General features: G+C 37.9%; 3 protein-coding genes and 1 long non-coding RNA gene across 24 annotated transcripts; 2 read left to right on the top strand and 2 right to left on the bottom strand.

Annotated features, from left to right (window-relative positions):
* Positions 1-4,368: 4,368 nt before the first annotated feature.
* On the top strand, positions 4,369-8,321 carry LOC112291311 (protein DEHYDRATION-INDUCED 19 homolog 4). 5 transcript variants are annotated; one of them, XM_024538504.3, is made up of 6 exons: positions 4,369-4,840; positions 5,841-6,289; positions 6,666-6,808; positions 7,107-7,184; positions 7,366-7,634; positions 7,841-8,321. In XM_024538504.3, the coding sequence occupies exons 2-6, from the start codon at positions 6,211-6,213 to the stop codon at positions 7,950-7,952; spliced, it is 681 nt and encodes a 226-aa protein (XP_024394272.1). In that variant the 5' UTR covers positions 4,369-4,840; positions 5,841-6,210; the 3' UTR covers positions 7,953-8,321. The 5 variants fall into 5 exon arrangements, with proteins under 5 accessions (XP_024394272.1, XP_024394273.1, XP_090112034.1 ...); XM_024538505.3 differs by having other exon boundaries at positions 4,405-4,840; positions 5,829-6,289; XM_090255908.1 differs by having other exon boundaries at positions 4,518-4,657.
* LOC112291312 (uncharacterized) lies at positions 7,971-9,658 on the bottom strand. 4 transcript variants are annotated; one of them, XR_012218898.2, is made up of 4 exons: positions 9,450-9,658; positions 9,131-9,185; positions 8,876-8,985; positions 7,971-8,533 (listed from the first exon to the last, which is right to left on the bottom strand). XR_012218898.2 is itself a non-coding variant. In XM_073538625.2 (4 exons), exons 1-3 carry the CDS (start codon positions 9,539-9,541, stop codon positions 8,877-8,879), a joined length of 249 nt encoding a protein of 82 aa, XP_073394726.2. In that variant the 5' UTR covers positions 9,542-9,658; the 3' UTR covers positions 7,971-8,533; position 8,876. The 4 variants fall into 4 exon arrangements, 3 of the variants coding, with proteins under 3 accessions (XP_073394726.2, XP_073394727.1, XP_024394278.2); XM_073538625.2 differs by having other exon boundaries at positions 8,876-8,978; XM_073538626.2 differs by lacking the exon at positions 7,971-8,533 and having other exon boundaries at positions 8,704-8,978; positions 9,563-9,658.
* A 101-nt stretch (positions 9,659-9,759) lies between these two features.
* On the top strand, positions 9,760-11,023 carry LOC112291839 (non-histone chromosomal protein 6). Its single transcript, XM_024539751.2, has 3 exons — positions 9,760-9,781; positions 10,227-10,540; positions 10,805-11,023. Exons 1-3 carry the CDS (start codon positions 9,760-9,762, stop codon positions 10,874-10,876), a joined length of 408 nt encoding a protein of 135 aa, XP_024395519.1. The 3' UTR covers positions 10,877-11,023.
* A 251-nt stretch (positions 11,024-11,274) lies between these two features.
* Positions 11,275-13,555, bottom strand: LOC149987864 (uncharacterized). 14 transcript variants are annotated; one of them, XR_016506394.1, is made up of 5 exons: positions 13,196-13,555; positions 12,689-12,761; positions 12,432-12,494; positions 11,826-11,990; positions 11,275-11,655 (listed from the first exon to the last, which is right to left on the bottom strand). It is a non-coding gene; the product is annotated as an uncharacterized LOC149987864 (long non-coding RNA). The 14 variants fall into 14 exon arrangements; XR_016506386.1 differs by having other exon boundaries at positions 12,432-12,474; positions 13,196-13,539; XR_016506399.1 differs by having other exon boundaries at positions 12,451-12,494; positions 13,176-13,514.
* Positions 13,556-18,611: the final 5,056 nt, after the last annotated feature.

An 18,611-nucleotide genomic window follows, 5' to 3' on the forward strand; every position in this document is an offset into this window, starting at 1 on the left:
CAACCTCTGAAAACAAATCCCATAAAGCGGGATAATCCACTCTCTTTAAGGAAAAGATCAATGTTAGAAAATAAGATTTTTATTTAAAGGTGGATATTTTGTAACCTTCAAAATACAACAATAGAAGTGGGGTAATCCACTCACTTCTAAAACAAGACAAAAATAATATGTTAGCACTCTTGTCAAATTATCAAGGACATAAATCTCAAAGAAAGAGAATCCTTAATATATTCTTCTATCATTGAAAAAAACTACAAAGTCATTTAAAAGGTGATGTAATATTAACTAGAATGGCTATTGCTAAAATCAAGAAGACTAGAAAGTCTTGAAACAAGATTAAGACTAAAAAAACATTGACAAGAGTGAAGAAGGCTTCACTCTTGCCTCCATACATACTATCTAACCAAGAGCTACGTGGTGATGTTCTATAGGACTTCCAACATGTGTTGACTTTATTAGCCACATGTCTTATCTTGCAAGGCAAGTTATCTATGTATGTGCCATGTAGTTGGCTTGTTCCATAAGCTACTACATGTAGATAACTTGTTCCACAAGCTACTAATACATGGTTAGCTTTTTGGCCATGTTTCTAATCTATAAACACATCTAAAGTCAAAACCGCATCTATGAAGCTTCTCTAGAAGACTTTGTGGAATTAATTAATATTTTCCTATTTCTTCGTAATAATATAAGTAACTTTTGAAATATTTGTATATGTTCATGATACTAAATGATTTTTTTCCTCACAAAGTTGAAAGAAAAAGCCATTTTGATTTTAATATTTATATTGTAATGGAGTTTGGATAAGATATTTGTATTATTGATACATAGAATTAGATAGTTGTGAATGTGTTTGAGAAGTTATTGAAGTTTTTAGAATTGGAGCTAGGTTAGTAGACTACATTGGATCTACTATATAACATTCTATAAAGAGCTTTGGATTATTTTTTAAGTGGAGCCTAGCATAGTACTTTCTAAAAATAATTTAGGATGGTTATTTAAGTGAATTGTATTATTAAAAATTTTCTACAAAGTTTCAAGAGGGTTGGACAATATATAAATATAACTAATAAGGGTCTTTTGGGCATTTGGTGAGGTATGACTTTGGTCCTTTTTTCTTAGTAAAGTTTGGTTTTGCATCTTTATGTTCAATTCTATTCTATTTTATTTCTATTTGTTTAATTTTTTCTTTCATATCTTATTCTGTTTAATTTTGTTCAATTTTATTTTGGTCCGTTTTGTCCTACTTTGTGATAAAGATTTATATTGCTCTAGATTAGAAGGGTCTTAAATTTTCAAGATAGATTGATCCTGTTTCATATGTATTGTGGAAAACTAATAGATTCTTCTTCATCATTCCATTCTATGTAGATGAAATCATGTTTGTGTCTAATTACTAGAAACTTCTTTTAGAAATTAAGAGAAACTTAATTGAGAGGTTTGAAATGAAGGATTTAGAAGAAATTCTTTATATTTTGGATGTACAGATTATGAGGAACCAAAAGATTTGTTAAATCTACCTCAGTTAGCAAAAGTATGTGGAAAATATCCTTGAAAGGTTCGGCATGAAAGATTATAAACCTTTAGCTACATCTTTGGATTCTAATAGTAAATTGTGAAAAGACATGAGTCCATAGATTCCTGAGGAGATTGAAGCAATAAAAGAGATTTTATAATAAAATATAATAGATAGTTTAATTTATGCAATGATAGGCATTTGAGTAATTATTTCATATGTAGTGGGAGTTTTTAGCCAATACATGGTAAATCTTGGCCGACAACATTAAATAGCTACAAAATGCATTTTGCAATATCTTCAAGGCATATCAAATCATATGCTATAATATGGTGGAAGCTCTTTGAGTTTGCAAGTGGTTGATTATTGTGATGTAGACTATGTAAGAGATATTGATACATGATGTTCAACCACTAATTATGCATTCTTGTTGGCTAATGGTACAATTAGTTGGAATAGCTAGAAACAACCAACAGTCATATTATCTACTAATGGAGCAAAGTACATGGCTACAATTCATGCTACAAAGGAGATAATTTGGCTTCAAAGGTTTTTTAAAGACATTGGATCTTCACACGATGGTCATTTAACTATTTCTATTAATAATCAAAGTTGCATTTTTCTTTCAAAGAATCCTACATTCCATACTCGTACTAAACATGCTGAAATTTAGCATCACTTTTTTCATGAGAAGATTGAGAGTGGCAACATTAACTTAGTTTTTTAAGGGACTAAAGACATGGTTGCATATATTTTGACCAAAAGTCTAACTTGTGAGAAACATTTTAAATTCAAGGAGATGATGGGTATCATCAAATTGAGTTAGTGTAATATGTTGTTAAATGAGAGTATTAATAGAATGTGTAACTCATATTAGACATAAAGTAGAATGGGCAATTCACACCACTTTGCCGATTGATAAGTTGTAGCTGCCATTTGTTGGTGGTAATACCATTTAACTGCCATAGCCTACCAAGCTGTCATATGGCCGAACAAGATGAGTATTCATATGTTAATTGGACATTGTTGAGTAGGCTAGTTGTTTGTATATTCACGTTAGAAAGTCCATGTGGTTAGACCATAGACTTGTGCTATATAAGGAATAAAAGTAGAGGTTTATTTTAAGCATTTGTTTACTTGAATCTTTGATAGTAAGATAGAGAATTCTTTTGTATTTGATTCATAAAACTTCTATCTTAACAATACACTTCCTCTTTATTTTCTCACAAATATAAAATTTTAAATAAAAAAGAATTAATTATATTTTTATATGAGTTTTTTATTCCAATAAATAAAAACTATAAATTTATTACTTTTACGTTTGATACATTGTAATTAAGAATGTTACTGATATGGTTACAAAATCATCTTACATATTTTAAGTTGTATAGTATTCTTAAAAATTTTAATGTTTGGTTGTGTTATTATGAGTTTTAAGAAAATGTCTTCTTTCTAAATAATTTCAAATTATATTTTTCAATGAAGAATTATAGATATAACTTCTAATACTTTATATCTTTTTATATGCTAAAATATTAATGATGTAAGAATAAAAAATAGAAGATAAAGAAGTTTAATAAAACAAGATACTATATTAGAAATGTAACTCTATACCTAACTTAAAACAAAATAACACTTTGATTACCTTAAAATTTATGTTGGTACAATTGAAACATCTTATTTAGGTCCCTTATTTATGTTATTTCCAATATTCTTTAAAAATTCTATAGAAGTTTAATATGGTTTTATAGGTCTTGATTATTTGATTATATACATATATATATATATATATATATATATATATTTTAATAAATACTATTTTTATTCATCATGTTGAATAACTTAAACAAAAACACTAATGTTTAGCCTAGTTAGTTGAAAGGTATGAATTTATACTAAAAGAAATTTATTCAAGGTGTGTGTATTCTGTACAACAATCAAAATATATTTACACTAGTAGTAATAATCAAATACCTGATGTCATGAACAATTTTTGGAATCAGAATTTGCAAATTACTTCCAAACTGGTAAATAGAACTACCATTTTCATGCACACACTACACCAAGTATTTACCTACTTTCAAGATTTTAGGTTTCAGGGTTTCTAGCTTCTATGGTTTGCACCAGTTGGTGTTGAATTATTTTGCTATGGAAAGAACACAATGACAACAAACTTTGTTCTTTTCTGGAACCAAGTGTAAACTCTGCAGGCCTGATGAACTAATATTAAGTGAGCTAGAGCCAACTCTTGGCCCTCGCTGCAGAGGAGACTGATTCCACATCAGCAATATGAGAGCTTCCACATCAGCAACATGAGTGCTTCTATATCAGTGGAGCAACTACTATTGGTTTTCTCATCCACGTGTATATTCATTCCGTTTATTCATCCATCCATCCGGACGTGGAGAGGGGCTCTTCTCACACTCGATGACGTGGACACGCAGACACGTCACAGCATGCGTCACACATTGGAGCTTGGGAGAGTTGGGTGGTCTCCATCTCCTGACGACGACAACCAGGCGACGAAGCCATCCTCATCCACCACGGTAATCATTTAATTCATTCGTTCGTCCTGGAGATCCGTGTCCTGCCATGGCCTTGCCGGCACTGGGAACCCCGGCCCCGGTTTTAATGTTCCACATCAGCCAGAAAGGGCCACCACTGCTACTTGTCCACCACGGGGAACCGTGAGGAACGACGTTCCCATCACCCCTGATTGGGCGTTCCCCAAGTGGGAGTTAGAGCGACAGTATAAAAGACGAAGTTCAGGATACGGACAAACTACGGAAGGTGCTTTCTAGGAAGCTGCTTGAAGCGTGGTGAAGCGAGCGAAGTGCCGAGGGGCTATTATTTTTTTTGAGCGAGGAGGCCCAGACCGATTCAAATTTTCGAATGAAGCGATTTTTCGTGGTTGAAGACGTCAATCAAATTGGTCCCCACCCGAGATCGCATTTGCATTCGCGGAACCCAAGACCACAATTGAATGACCTTTATTCTCTCAAACAAATTAAAACTCTCTCTAACGCACCGATTCCATGCTCTCCTCCTCCCACCCTTAGCTGCACCTCGCAACGTGCCCTGAGGACTCGTCGTCGTGGAACTGAGTCGGACGTGGACGGCGAGCAATCCAGGGTTTCACAGGTGCACGCGGCCATTTCGTTTGTCGCAATTTGGTCTTGTCTGTATCGCAGGCGCATCCAAATTGGTCCCCGCGAGGTTGCACTGTTGACAATCTAACTGTGGCGCGGTTGTTTGGGGTCGCAATTGAGAAACGAGGGCAGCAGGGAGACGACGGGGGATTGAGTGGTGGCAGTGATTGTTGAGGTACATGGAGCCCTGGGGTCGGTCTGTGATTAGGCCGGTTGGTGGTCGCGAGTCGGGATTGAGTCTGGGTGATATGTGTTGGTGGTCGTGGACGGGGATTTGTGATTGTATGTGATCGGTCTCGCGGGTGGCTTGGGTGATCGCAGTGGTGGTGGGAGGTGATTGAGCTTGAACTTGGGATCGTTGGTCTCCTTCGTGCGTTTCGCGTTTTTGAGAGAGTAGGGTTTCGGGGACATTTGGTCGGTTTGTGCGGTTTTTGTGTGCACGCGGATGTTTGTTCCTTCAGGAATTCGTAGTATGTTGGAGAGTGCAGCGCAGGTCATCTGGGCATATGAGGAGAATGCCAGTGTTCGTTTGGTTTTTTCGGGTGTTTTCTGGGGATGTTCTCTTTTCGATTGCTTTTGCGTATTGTTTTGGTCCAGTGAAGTGTGGCAATTTTTTTTACTTAAGATCCACAGTTTTAGTGAAGTGCAGAATCGTTGGGAGGGAAATGTGTACACACTTGATTGGAGTCAATCTGGTTCTCTTGTAGAGAGTACGTTGGCTTTACCAGGTGGTTTTGTAATTTACTTCTTAATCGGGGGTTTTGGGAAGAATATTTGCACAGGAGTGTCGTCCACGTTGACTTGTTGGGAGCGCCTGTCATTTTTGGTTGGATTTCACCATTGAGGAGTTCGTTAGTTTATACAGATGTCGTGGAATTATTCAAATGTGAGGTCCAGGATTAAAAGTAGAGTCTGCGGTACTGGGAATGGTTGCAGTTGTGGACATGTATGGTGGGTTGTTTTGACCGGAACTATGCTGTGTTTTCTTCATAATTTTTTGCACCATGAATTTGAAGCGATGCCGACTAGGCGAAGAATATTTGTCTGATACGGCTTGCATGCGTGGTGGGAACTTTTGTGTACTTAGTCTTTGGAATTGAGGAATTGAGTTTAATCGAATCTAGTTTACGGAATGTGATGTTCTTAATGATGGATGTGAGAAGCTTGTTGTGTAGGGCAAATATTACAATAGGTGATTTATGCACTAAAGGGAAAGCGACTTGTAATTTCGGCGTGGTTATCCGGTGCGTCATCTTGAGTCGACGACTGCCGAGAGAATCGCTTTTCCGTTCTTGGAAATAGAACTCTGGTTGCGGTGGGCTGTTTGAGGTGATAAAGTGAAGTGGTAGAAGATGGTATGAGCGCTAGAGTTCTCACGCCACGAAGGAGAGCTCGGAAAAGTAGCAAATTGAAGGAGTTGTGGTGGGTGGAGGATAAGCTGTGAAGTCCAATTAGCGGAGGTGGCAAATAGATAGGCGTTTCAGGTTTGCAACATCTTGTGCTTTCGTGGGCTAGGTGTTGTAGTGGAAGAGAAGAGGAGTCAGCATGGACGGCGAGTTTTGGGCTTCTCGGATGTCTCCTTCGAAGCGCCATCACACATTTCAGCCACCTCAAACAATTTTAGGTTTGTTTACCTTGGTACCTTTCGGTGTTTGTAAAATATGTCGTTGCGCAACAGACGGCGTGTGGGCTTTAAGAAAGTGCAATTTGGTATTTCTTGGATTAAGTGAGGTACTCACATCGAACACTCGGTGACAATGTCAATGTGACCATTACTCGTCAGCCCAGTCATCTTCTTTCCTCGTTTTCACTTTTTCCTTTTTTTATTTTCTTTTATTTGTTTAGTTTTGGACTTAACACCTTCATTCATCGCTTTGAAGAGGGGCTGATGATCACTTTATTGAGTAATTTGATGAACACTATGGACCGATGATTCTGTTACTGTATCTTGCTTACTCAGAGATTTGCTTACGAGTAGGGATGGCTACATTGCTTTGCAGATCGTCAGGTTAACTTAGATGATGTGGACGGTGATGAAGACATGCGAGCTGAATTCTCGTGCCCTTACTGCTATGAAGAGTTTGATATCGCTGCCCTCTGCTCACATCTTGAGGAGGAACATTGTTTTGAATCTAGAGCTGGTGTAAGTTTTCCTCCTATTTGATTGTTATGGTATACCTGTTCATTACTCGATTCTTCTTACGGTTTCTGTATCATACAATTTGTTGTTACTCTTTTTTCACTTTAGAGATGTCTCGATTGCCTGATGTTCGTGTTTGGGCGTAATACAAAGAGCGTGTAGGGACGAGTATTAGTCTGAATCATACTTGGTTGTTTCCAGTCTTTAAAAGATATAGTATTTCATTTCAATACACCAACTAGAAATGTTTGAATCAATATAATGTTGGTGTGCTGATGACTACGCTCATTCTGGGAAGCAGATGTGTCCAGTATGCTCTGCAAAGATTGCGAAGGACATGGTGGGCCACATTTCGTTGCAGCATAGCCAGTTGTTTAAGATATCCTTAAATTGCCATTTAAGCTCCCATTACTCAATTGATGTTATTGGTCGACAAGAGTATTGTTCGAAAGTCTGCAATTGCTTCTTTTTCGCTGTTCAGAATTGTTGATGAGGTGTGATAGTCCACCACAGTGCCTTTTGGATTCTAGAAAGGACATTTTTCCTTAACGAAACCTCACATGCAACGTCGAAGGAGATTCAGGAGAGCTGGAATCCCATCAAATGCTGCTCTTTCACTTTTTGGAAAGGAGATTCGCGAAGCGCACTTGCAGGCGCTTCTAGGTGGAACATCTCGGTCATCTGCCCCGTCAAGTGCTACCGATGTACTCCTTTCGTCTCTGGTATATAATATTTCTGTAACCGAGACCGAAGATCCCCCCAAACCTGCAGTGGTGGTCGTGGAGCAACCAGTAAAGTCATCTTCTCTGAGTCAACAGCCTAAGACCAGGCAATTTTTTGCTCTATTATGTTCTACCATCTACTGTCTCTTGTATGTTGTTATCAGTGTTTGTATTTCAATTTGTGAAAAATTATAACTGGAGCGTGATGACCATCCTGTTCTTTTGGCCTATTTCACTTGATTTGCCACATGGTCGCTTACCTGCATGAGTTGCATGGTTTTGGCCTGACGCCATGTGCTCTTGGCTGAAGCAGTGTCGATAATTTGCTTACTGCGGAAGAGCGGGATGAGAAGCGAAAGCATGCTAATCTGCGTGCTATGTTTGCACAACAGCTTGTTCTATCTACTCTACTGGGTGACAACTGATTACTTGGTCGATTTGCATTTATTCGCTGCTACAGGATAATTTCCAGGAAGGTTTTATATTAAGAGCTGCATTGTACAGCTTTTTAAACTTCCTGCCTAATCCATTCCTTGGGGAGCTGAAAGGCATCCTGTATGATCATCCTTCGCCAGGAGACCCGATCGCATTATCTTAGGGCTTGTATAGCTTAGCACAATGTTTTAGATCGCTGAAGATCTGGGATGTTAGCTCAAGACTGCAGATTCTTGGATTCCTGGATGCAGATCATTCTTGTTGTGCTCTTATAAGGTCCTAATGACGGGACCTAGAGATTGTAGTATTGTACCGAATTTTATGACTGTATTGCTGCCTACGTGGAGGCACTTTCTGAAGTGTGATACTCGTAGCTGTCTCTCAACTGCACTGCATGTCGTATTCGATCACTCTTTTATCTAGAGTTTAGTCACCTTCAATCTTCGTTGGAGCGTTTAATCTGATGCTTGCCTTGTTAAGTTCGTATCCAAGTGTGATGTGAGGGCGACTAACTGGACTGAAGAAGCTTTGTTCACTGACGTTTATGGAGTCGTTTGCTGTTCTTTGAAGCCTGAAAGTTCATAGACTCAAATCATATGACAATCGGGTTTTAATTGTTCAGTTAATTATATGATCAAACTGTGTACTTGATAGTTTCGAAGAAAATCCGCGCAGGTATTAACAAGTTCAGAGACAACTTAAGTTCACTAATAATTAAGTACAATTCCAGAGACTATGACAGAAATGTAAGTGTAAGTAGGATTGAAAAGTCAAGGAATTCATCATCACATGTAAGTGAAAGTGAGGTAGTACTTCATATCACTAAAATGACCTAATACAATTTGATCTGATCACGAAATACAGACAGAATCCTTGATTGCTACACAAAAGAAGTCGAGATAACTATTCTCACGTCATTTGTTACTTGAAGATAACTTCGTTGAGCTCTGCTCCTCTTTTGAGTTGTCAAGGATGCGTCCTTGCGTGGGTATCAGGCACGGAATCCCATTCATGATCTGTGCACTTGACGACATAAAATGCATGAGAAAATTCTCCACACTCATGGCAAAAAATGATTAGCACATGTGTTTTGACTGTTATGAACCGTTCAATGTCGTGTGACGGATTGAGTTTACGTGAATGAGACCGGGAATGTAAGACCACTTACCGGGTAAGCTACGCCAATTGCGTCACTCACAAGCTCATTCGTCTTCTCACAGTACCTGCATTTGTCAGCATCGTAACAAAATCACCGCATGCGGGAAATGTCCCTAAAATTTACCAGATTGTTAGACACTTCCAGTGTTAAATTATCAAATAGCTTGTGCACAATCGGATAGCACTTGACCAGAGAGTGACCTCACAGCACACAGCCAGTTCCCGATCGACCGCCAGAAACCCTACGACGCAGAAGTTGCTAGCTTTGTGGGTTGCAGGAATCCGACCCTAACCTGACGAGAAATCCCGCAACCAGGCGATGCACTCACCTAAGAGGTTCTTTGGAGAGAGGACAAGCAAGATACTGGAGAAGCGACTTGTTAAAGATGGCCTGCCTCATCACAACCCCTCCTCTCACCATCCTGACGACCGTGTTCCTTACCAAAAGTTGTTCTCCTGACGATCCGTGCGCTCCAAGATGCGCGACAACATTCAGCAGAAGAAGCCCGCAACGGGGTAGTTCAAAGTACTGACGAATGCATAAAACTTGTTGCGTTAGTGGCATCAATTCGCTGATAGCAGGGCAGGAATGAATCCTCGAACTTCTTACAAAACGACACCGCTACAGATGTTCGACGGATGGAAATGACAATTGCTTCAAGTTGAAGTCCCGAAGTCTTATCATCAAGCCTTGCCAGGTAGACATTGAAAACTTTCCTGTAGCCATTTGGTGTGTGTTCCAAACGGTTCCACAAGTAGAGGTTTGAGCTGTGGCGAGACGCTATTTGCGTCCGCTCGATCTATTCTATTCGCTAGAATTTCCTCCCAAACAGCGCATATCCTAGATGTGAAAGCGCAGGGTAAAAACGCGACTTTAAATATCTCTTCTCCCTCTGCCACCGCTTTCTATCCCTGCCTCTTGGAGCTTCGCAGTGAGATCAGAGTTTGCTCACTTTGATGCTCGTCTGCTTAAATTCTCATTGAAGTGTTTCTCCTTTTCTGGTGCTGGTGATCGGATTGCTTTGTTGCCAAGCATCTTCTCAGAAACCTGTTACTTCATTACAGTTGCAGTGTTGGAGGAAATACTGAATTGGGAGGCTGGTGAGGAGGCCACATTCCAGATCGAGATTCAACAGGTGGTGGGAAGCCAGCGACCATTGCTAAGGGACGATCATCGGTAGGGAGGCGGGGATCCGCCTCCCGGAACAACCGCAAGGCTATCTCATCAGCCAAGAGGGCAATCAGAAAATTGAGGAAGCAGGAGCGTGCATGGCGCCCCAAGCGTGCTATCGGCCCATACATGTTCTTCTGCAAAGATCAACACGCAAATGTAACTGCTGACAATCCCAGCATTCCCTTCACCGAAATCGGAAAAATATTGGGTGCACAATGGCAGCAAATGAACGAGAAAGACAAGAAGGTTCAACCGCATCTTTTTCTCCTCTCTTTCCATTTCGAGTTAGTCGTATTCATTTGTTCACGTTCCCGCAAATCAGGTCCTAAAAGCAAAGACTGCAACGAGAATCATAGAGAAAAGAGAGGGATGAGGAACTTCTATGCAAACAGTTTGCAACATGTCTGTAATTAAAAGTTACAAAGAATCTCTCACATGAACGATTTAAGACCTGCTCATGGTAACCTAGCATGAACATCCAGTAACAATGTTGGCACATGTATCCTGCAGCCCTACATCAAAAGATCCGAGGTAGACAAGAAGCGTTACGAGAAAGAGCTTAAGCGCTGCAAACTTAAATGATGCACTACAAAATGGCGGGCCACTTCAGAAGCGGCCAATTACCCAAGATCTTTCAAAAACTTGCCAGTCAATATACTTTTGAGAATCACAGATGTGAAGGAACAATTATTTGGTGAAGAAAAGAACTACAATTGAATTTTCTCCTCCGATCCTCGTCTTTAAAAAATCTATGGTTTCATCCACATATGCCTTCGAACTCCACGTTAGAACTCTAAGGTATGCACATCGATACAAGCACTAGATTTGCTATACTAGAACTAGATCGTGTACGAATTCTATATCGTGGGGCCCAGTTAATTATGGTTGTAAACCACAGAATTCTGAAGACGGAACAAGAGCAAGAGTACCAAAATATGGAGAAATACAGGTAGTCGCATAGTTGCATATTGTACGATGAATTTCACTGTCAATCAAGTCAAAATTTGAAAATTCATGATGAATGTGATTACAATCAATTGCAGACTGGAACTCAGTGGTTGTCTTCACTTTGATAATGTTGCTACGCCTTCGACATTTATCACAGTGAGAAAATCTAAATTTTTACACTGGAAACATCCTTCTACATGCACAAGGAGCGAAAAGATAGCCTCTAGCCTGTTCTGAAGATCATGCGCTCGCCCCTAGTTGTCAATCACCCTCTCTTCAAGTGAATGTGGATGAAGTGGATTGGTCTTGACACACCTTGAGTGTAGGTGTTCGTGCTAATCCAATGAGTCTGATGGACACTCGTTGGGACATGTTGGGCATCGCTTTGCTCTCTCGAAGTCAGAATCTGCACACTGCAGACCGAACTCAGCGGATACTTTCTTCTCATCATTATCGTCCACAGCTCCTAAGGGATAAGAGACCAAAAATTCAACAGTACAAGATATCAACGTCCCTTGAACTTCAAAAATTGTTCAAGTGATACACAAATTTACGAATCAGTCATGAAGAATAATGCTCATACCTATACTTGATTCAAACAGCCTGTATTCTTAACACTTCCATCCCCGCGAACTCGAAACATAAATGTACTTAGGGATAATACATTTTTTTTCCAATTGGGAGCCACAAAAAAGTTTCACAGGGAAATCGCTGGAAAGACCATGCAACTGAATACATGACTTACGATCTGTAACACAAAAAAGCACTATAAGACATAATATTAACGCTGCAAGGCTGTCCAAATATAATAATGGTTCAATCTTCAATCTGAACTCATGTGCAATTCAGTGATATATCACACCCTGCAGACGAAAAGGTTATATTCTCCTTTAGGCATCAATTGCTTTAATTCTAAGAACTGAATTGACAGATATAATTATGTATATGAGAATCCGTCACGGACACAGACTTGTGATATGCCCATCTAAAGTGTCTCATGGCTTCAAGTGGCCTTAATTTATGTCCATATTTACGACAGTCACGCTTCTAATGCGTCCAGTCAAGAATCAGGACAATTTTATCATGAAATGCAGAAAACCCACTCATTGTGACTGCTATCAGTCGAAATTGTACACAAAAATGCCCGCTCGGTGAGAGATAAAGAGGCAGAGTTATACAAATGACACACCAGAACCTTCGAAGCCAACCTTGGTATCGAAGAATGAACGATTCTGCAAAATATCCGGTACAACTGTCGAGCATTGTTAGGCTGATACCAACTGAACCAGGCTCAAAATCCATATGCTGATGATGAAGAAGCTACTTGTATCGATAACATCTACGATGACATTTTCGCAGTGTTTACAATCTTTGCATTACGAGCGCATGATCAAAGATGCTAGCACGCTTCTTTCAATACGAAGAAGAGGGAACTTCACGTCCTACCTCTGCATCGGTGCGTGTGAACGCGGCATCAAAATGCTTGGAAGCCAGCAGTTTCAAAAGCATTTCCTTACTCCTGCACAAATTTCATGCACTGATAAGCTGATATACAAGAAAAAGCATTAACTCCAAAATATCTCCGTGATGGATATCTACTGTAGGATAAAAGATTAGAGGAAACTGTCTTTACATTTACCCAAAAGGAACAGCAATTCACATGCATGACAAAGTCGAAATGTGCTAACAGATAGAGCGAAAAGGTATCGATCACTTAGACAGAAATCTACCAGCGGTTCACAGCATGACCGGACCATCAAACAAACCCTCGCCATCTCCTCCAGAACGATAATATTTTCGCTCGAAATCTTGGATAATACAGTAAGGGTGGACCCACGAACATCAGGACTATGTAAAGAAATGGGTCCATGCCCAAGGAAAGAAAAGGCAAACAAGAAAAAATTGCTTTCTGACAAGTAGTAGCAGATGATACTTGTTTACAGAGATGCCAACCGGTCTTTATATCGTGTATCCGTTACATTGCGTGAGAGTATCCCTGCTGCGTATCGTCTCTAGAAACATCAATATTTCGCCACGTCTGAATAAAGTAGCAATGGACGCCTCTCGAACCCGACGTGCAGCACAGCTACTTGTCCTCCTCGACGAGCTGCTGCTTCGTGTCCCACACTCGGTGCAAAACGAATGCCACAAACTGTATATTCGAATCCCGTGCAGCTAGGATCGATGCTATCCATGCGTGGCCCTGTAGCTAACCCGCAGCAGGTTGCAGTGACCAACACTGCGCGAAGTGGGCTTTGAGACCGTTCGCACCCTGCAATGAATTTTAGGACCTGTACTAGTCAATAGTCAATGAAGAACCTCGTTGGTATGAAAGATCATCTTGGTGTTAGTGTTATGTGATATGGCATAGGGTGCCAAATCCCTAGTTTAGTTGGTTAGTGGTTTTTCATCCATTGATAATTTTTTCATTACTTGATTTTGTTCATATCAATTAGTATTTGAATATTTAAGTGGAAAAAATCTTTGACTTGACAAGTCAACTCTTGCAAATGATTTCAAGTGTGAGGGAGCTTGTTGTAAGGTTTGCTTGGCTATTGTGATTTAGCCATTTTAGTAAAGCTTTAGGGTTTTTCTTATTTTCACATTTATGAATCTTACAAATGAATTTCTCCTTTGTGGTGTGAGAGTCAGCTTGACTTAATTTGGAAAAGATTTCTAATCTTTCACTTGACAAGAATCTCTTCTTCTCTTCAATTTGTGGTATAGCAAGTTGGAATAAAGTTCAATAAAATAAAAATAAATAAATCAATAAATAAAATTACAATTTGGATTTTGTTATTGTTACTGGATTTTGAGCATTGTTGTGCTGGGGTACCGGAACCCTGCTAAGCTATGTATTGTTGTACTAGAGCCATATGGTGATGGAGTACAATATAGTACTGAGTGGTACTGGAGCTCCGAGGCAGAACTAGACTATGCGGGTTGCAGAGCACAGGGTTGCGGCACTAATGCAAGTCATGAGAATTTGGTCACGAAGATTGGTCGCGACACTTAGGTGCGACACAACAAGGCCGATAGAGCAGTGCAAAACAGGGAAGGTCACAAGAGGAGACCAATCTGCAACGTAGACTATGTAGCTAGGTGCAATACGAGTCGGTTGCGAGTAGGTCACGAGGCTCGTTGCAAAATAGAAGGACACAGTTTTGATTTTTTCTTTTTTGATTGCAACAAGGCATTGTGTAAGGGTTTGGCGCATTGTGGCACAAAGGCTCGATTAGGGTTGCAACATAGGATTTTGGTCGCGAGAGCTGTGCGACATAAGAAGATTCTGGTGCATGGAAGCATGGTGAGCTTGTCAAGCATCGCATGAATAGACAAGGATGTTGGTGCGTTGGAACATAGTGAGTTCGTCAAGCATCATGTGAACAGACAAGGATGTTGGTGTGACACTTCTTGGTGCGGAGGTGCTTGATGCGGGGCATTCGTACTTGTGGCAGAGGTGTGCATTGAGAATCGACGTCCCGTGCGACTAGCGGCAGCTAACAACAGGACACAACAGCAAGGAAGCATCCTTCTGCAGCTCAAGGCGCCAATCAAATATAATAGATCCCACACTCATAGGAGACGAACACAATAAGAAGAGGTGCACGAGGTCACAATGGTCGTACTATAAAAGGTCTCATCACGTTGATAAATACGCAGTAATAAGATCCCATGGTCACACGATTTTGTGGTCATAGATCCACTGCACAGTTAAAGGGCATTAATTGAAAAAAAATAAAATAAAATAAAACACACACACACACATTGTTTAGTACTTTAAAGTGTCAAGTTTGAAAGCCCACTCCAAGTCCATATGAAGTCTAAATTTAATTATTTTTGAGTCAATTTTATGGGGAAGAAATTCAAGGAATCCATTGATACACTTATTTTGAAATGAAGATCATTTGAAGCATGGAAGTGGCATTTATTAAATGCTGATTACTTTCTAAGTGAGTTTTTAATTTTCTCTTACTTCTCTATATTTCATTTTATTCCAAGTGTCTTTTAATGTCACAAATTCTAAGATTTGTAACCATGAGCTGTAGGTGGATGTTAGTTGCTCTAGTTCACTTTTGATTTTTGCTTATGTGTCATTGAGGATAAAGATCAAGCATAAAATTTTGGATTTTGTTTTTGGTACCTTCCTCTAGTTACAAGTATTATTCTCAAAGATTTTTTGTAGTTATTCTATTTTGTGTTTGTATTAGTTTGTATTGATAGGCATATCATATGGATGAGGTTGAATTGATGGTAGGTGAGGTCCTTCTATTTGTGGATATATTGAACCTGTAATAATTTGGAGGTGATTGTTGGTGAAATGCAAAGCTTGGTGGTATTTGTAGGTACAAGTTGTTCTTTTAGCCTTTAGCCTTCAAATAGTCTTCTTTAGGATCCATACTAAGAATTGATATTATTGATCTCTTTCACTAGACTACTTAGAGAGTGACCACATTGAAGATTTGAGGCCAAGGACTAGATGTTAGTAAGACTTTTCAACTTGTTTAAGTAGTGGATACTACTTGGAGGCTTTGGGTCCCAAAGATGGATCCATTTTACGAGATGGAGGACAATCCTTGCAACATAATAAGGGAAAGATTCTTAAGAAGAATTAGGGGCATTTCTTTGTAAAATTGGAGACCAAAGTTTCAAACTTGAATGAATGAGAAGTGTCAAAGGTCTTTTACTTTTAATGAGTGGTATGCTTGTGAGCTCTTACCACAACTTTTCGAGCACAAGGCACTTCAAACTTATGAAAAATGGAGTGAGAGACATTCATATGAGTTGCATGAAATAGAGCATTATTAAGAGGCATACATAGAGCTTATTTCAACTCTTAAGAAAGGTGTTATTTTAAACTTAATGCCTATAGTAAACAAAGAAGGTTCAATTCAAGGAAAAGTTGGTACATCTTTGGAAGATACTAAAGGAAAAGAAGTAGCTACTTCCTTAGCCAATACTCTACTTACTTTGTTTTACATGGCTTAAGTACTGAAGGTAATTTTACTTGCAATAGAAGAGTCATTGTCATTTGAACCTCTCCAAATGTTTATCAAGCACTTGAAGCACAAGTATGGAAGTTTTAGGCTTGATCAAATGCAATGCATTTAAAACTTTTGTTGTAAAAAAGGAGATATTTCACATACCATATATACTTATTTGCCTTGATTTGTAATAGAATCAAAGGATGTATTTGTTGAGAGCCAACTTATTAAGATTTTTTTATCTAAAATTGACAAGAGATTCTAAGACTTAGTTACATCAAGAATTATTTTAAACTATGGCAGAAAGGTAACATTTATGCAAGTATTTGCTAAAGTTAAAAAATGTAATAAGAAATTTTATTAATATAATGCTATTGACATAGTAGCTTAGATGACGGATGTATCTAAATCTAAGAAAGTTGCAACTACTACAAGTACCTTGACAAAAACTCAACCTAAAAAGACTATACATTATTGGAGGTATAGTGAACCTAGTTATACAAAGAATAATTTCAACTATCTTAGAAAGAAGAAAGTCTTATATATAGAGAAGTCTAAGCCAAAATTTAAGATTTTTAAAGTATAAAATAAATCTAAGAAGAAAAAATTGAATTATATTTATTGTGGTAAGCTGAACCACAATCAAGATAATTGCTTCATAGTACATTTATATAAATAATATGCTTTGAATAAGGAAAAAGGCTTAGAAACTAAAATTATTGAATTAGAGAAGAAATTCAATAGCGTGGCCTGATTAAGCCAAATTACTAGATCTGATATGACTTCTAGGTTGAAACAAGTTTCTCTCTTCTAGAAAATTATATGTTCAATACATCAGAACAAATGGTGGTTGCAACTGCCACACGTGCCCAAACAATAGCTAAGAAAATAGCATCTGTAATAAATGAAGTATTAGAAACTTTATTTGTCATTCAAGTAATTATAGAGATCCTAATATTCATGTGTGATTACTTTTATTATTTATCTTAGTGGATGTTAATTCTATGATAAAGCATTCTATTTCAACTTCAATACAAAATAAAAATATTATTATTGAAAACATTATATACACTTAAGCTTACAAAGTATTAAATATGCCTATATTTTCTAGTATTGACTTCTTGACTTGTTGCCTTTAGAATTTAAATCAAAAGAGATCTTTCAATTGGTTGGTAAAATATTAGAAGATAAAGTGCCTATGCCATTATTATATAATACTCAAGTAGTTACAAAGCCTTCAATAGAAGAGAATTTAGCTAAATTGCAAGCAAAGCTTGCAACTAAAGCTATTACTATATTTGATGAAGGTCACTTAAAGGCAAAAAATATAAATCCTTCAAGTGATATGCCATTGGCTACAAAAATAGTATTTTTAACTGATGTTGTAACTAGACTTATTTGGAAATGTCAAAATTTGTATCCATTAGTTTTATGATTAGTTAATGATAATAATATGCTTGTTATTAGCTATATTAGTGGTAATACCATTCATGTTACACTTTTACATGTTATGCTAGATTTTAGAGCTCAACCCGTCATGATTAATAATTCATTTGCTTAAAAATTAGGTCTTATTCCAAAAAATTTGGAACCTTATCCTCTTACCATAGTTACTTCAATATGAGGCACTAAACTAGCTACTAGCTATATTAGGCAATCTTTGCAATTAATATTTTACATTGGATCTAGTCCACTTTATTCATACTTGTTTCAAAAGTGTATTGTGACTAGTACCACCAACTTTGATATTTTAGTTGATCAACATGCTTTTTATCCATTCGATTTTGGCTTAGATAATTGGACTAAAAAAATATGGATACAATTAGAATGGTTTATTAGTAATGGAACAAAAGAATTCATTTCAATCTCATTTGTAGTAACTGCTATGATTATGTTAGTAGAAACATTATTTTGTTGCAATGCATTGGCATTTAACTTATCTTGTAAAGCACTTCTATAAAAAGAGATGCTAGCATTTATATTCCATTCTATAGAAGCAACTAATCTACCATCTTTAGAAGTTCATGTAAAATACTAGAAGAATCTATCTCCTCCTTAGAAAACATATGCAGAACTTTTTTACTAATGTGAAGAGATTGTATCTTCAATAGATATATTGAAAATATTAAAATCTTCTTTCATAACTTTCATTTGCTCAAATTATTCATTAACATCCACCAAATGAAGGTATTATCCTTTTTGAGCTCTTTGCAAGCATTGATACATGATTAGCATTAATATTAGAGATTAGACTTATTTTTTAATAGTACATTTACATGAATACTAAAATTACACCTATCTGAGTAGCTTGACATGATTTCTAAAGATTATTAGTTATCTATCCTAAACAATTATAATCTCTTTCTATTCTTGGTTGTTTTAGT

This window comes from Physcomitrium patens, chromosome 14 (genome assembly GCF_059467195.1).
Source record: "Physcomitrium patens ecotype Gransden chromosome 14, ASM5946719v1, whole genome shotgun sequence".
Lineage (NCBI taxonomy): Eukaryota > Viridiplantae > Streptophyta > Bryopsida > Funariales > Funariaceae > Physcomitrium > Physcomitrium patens.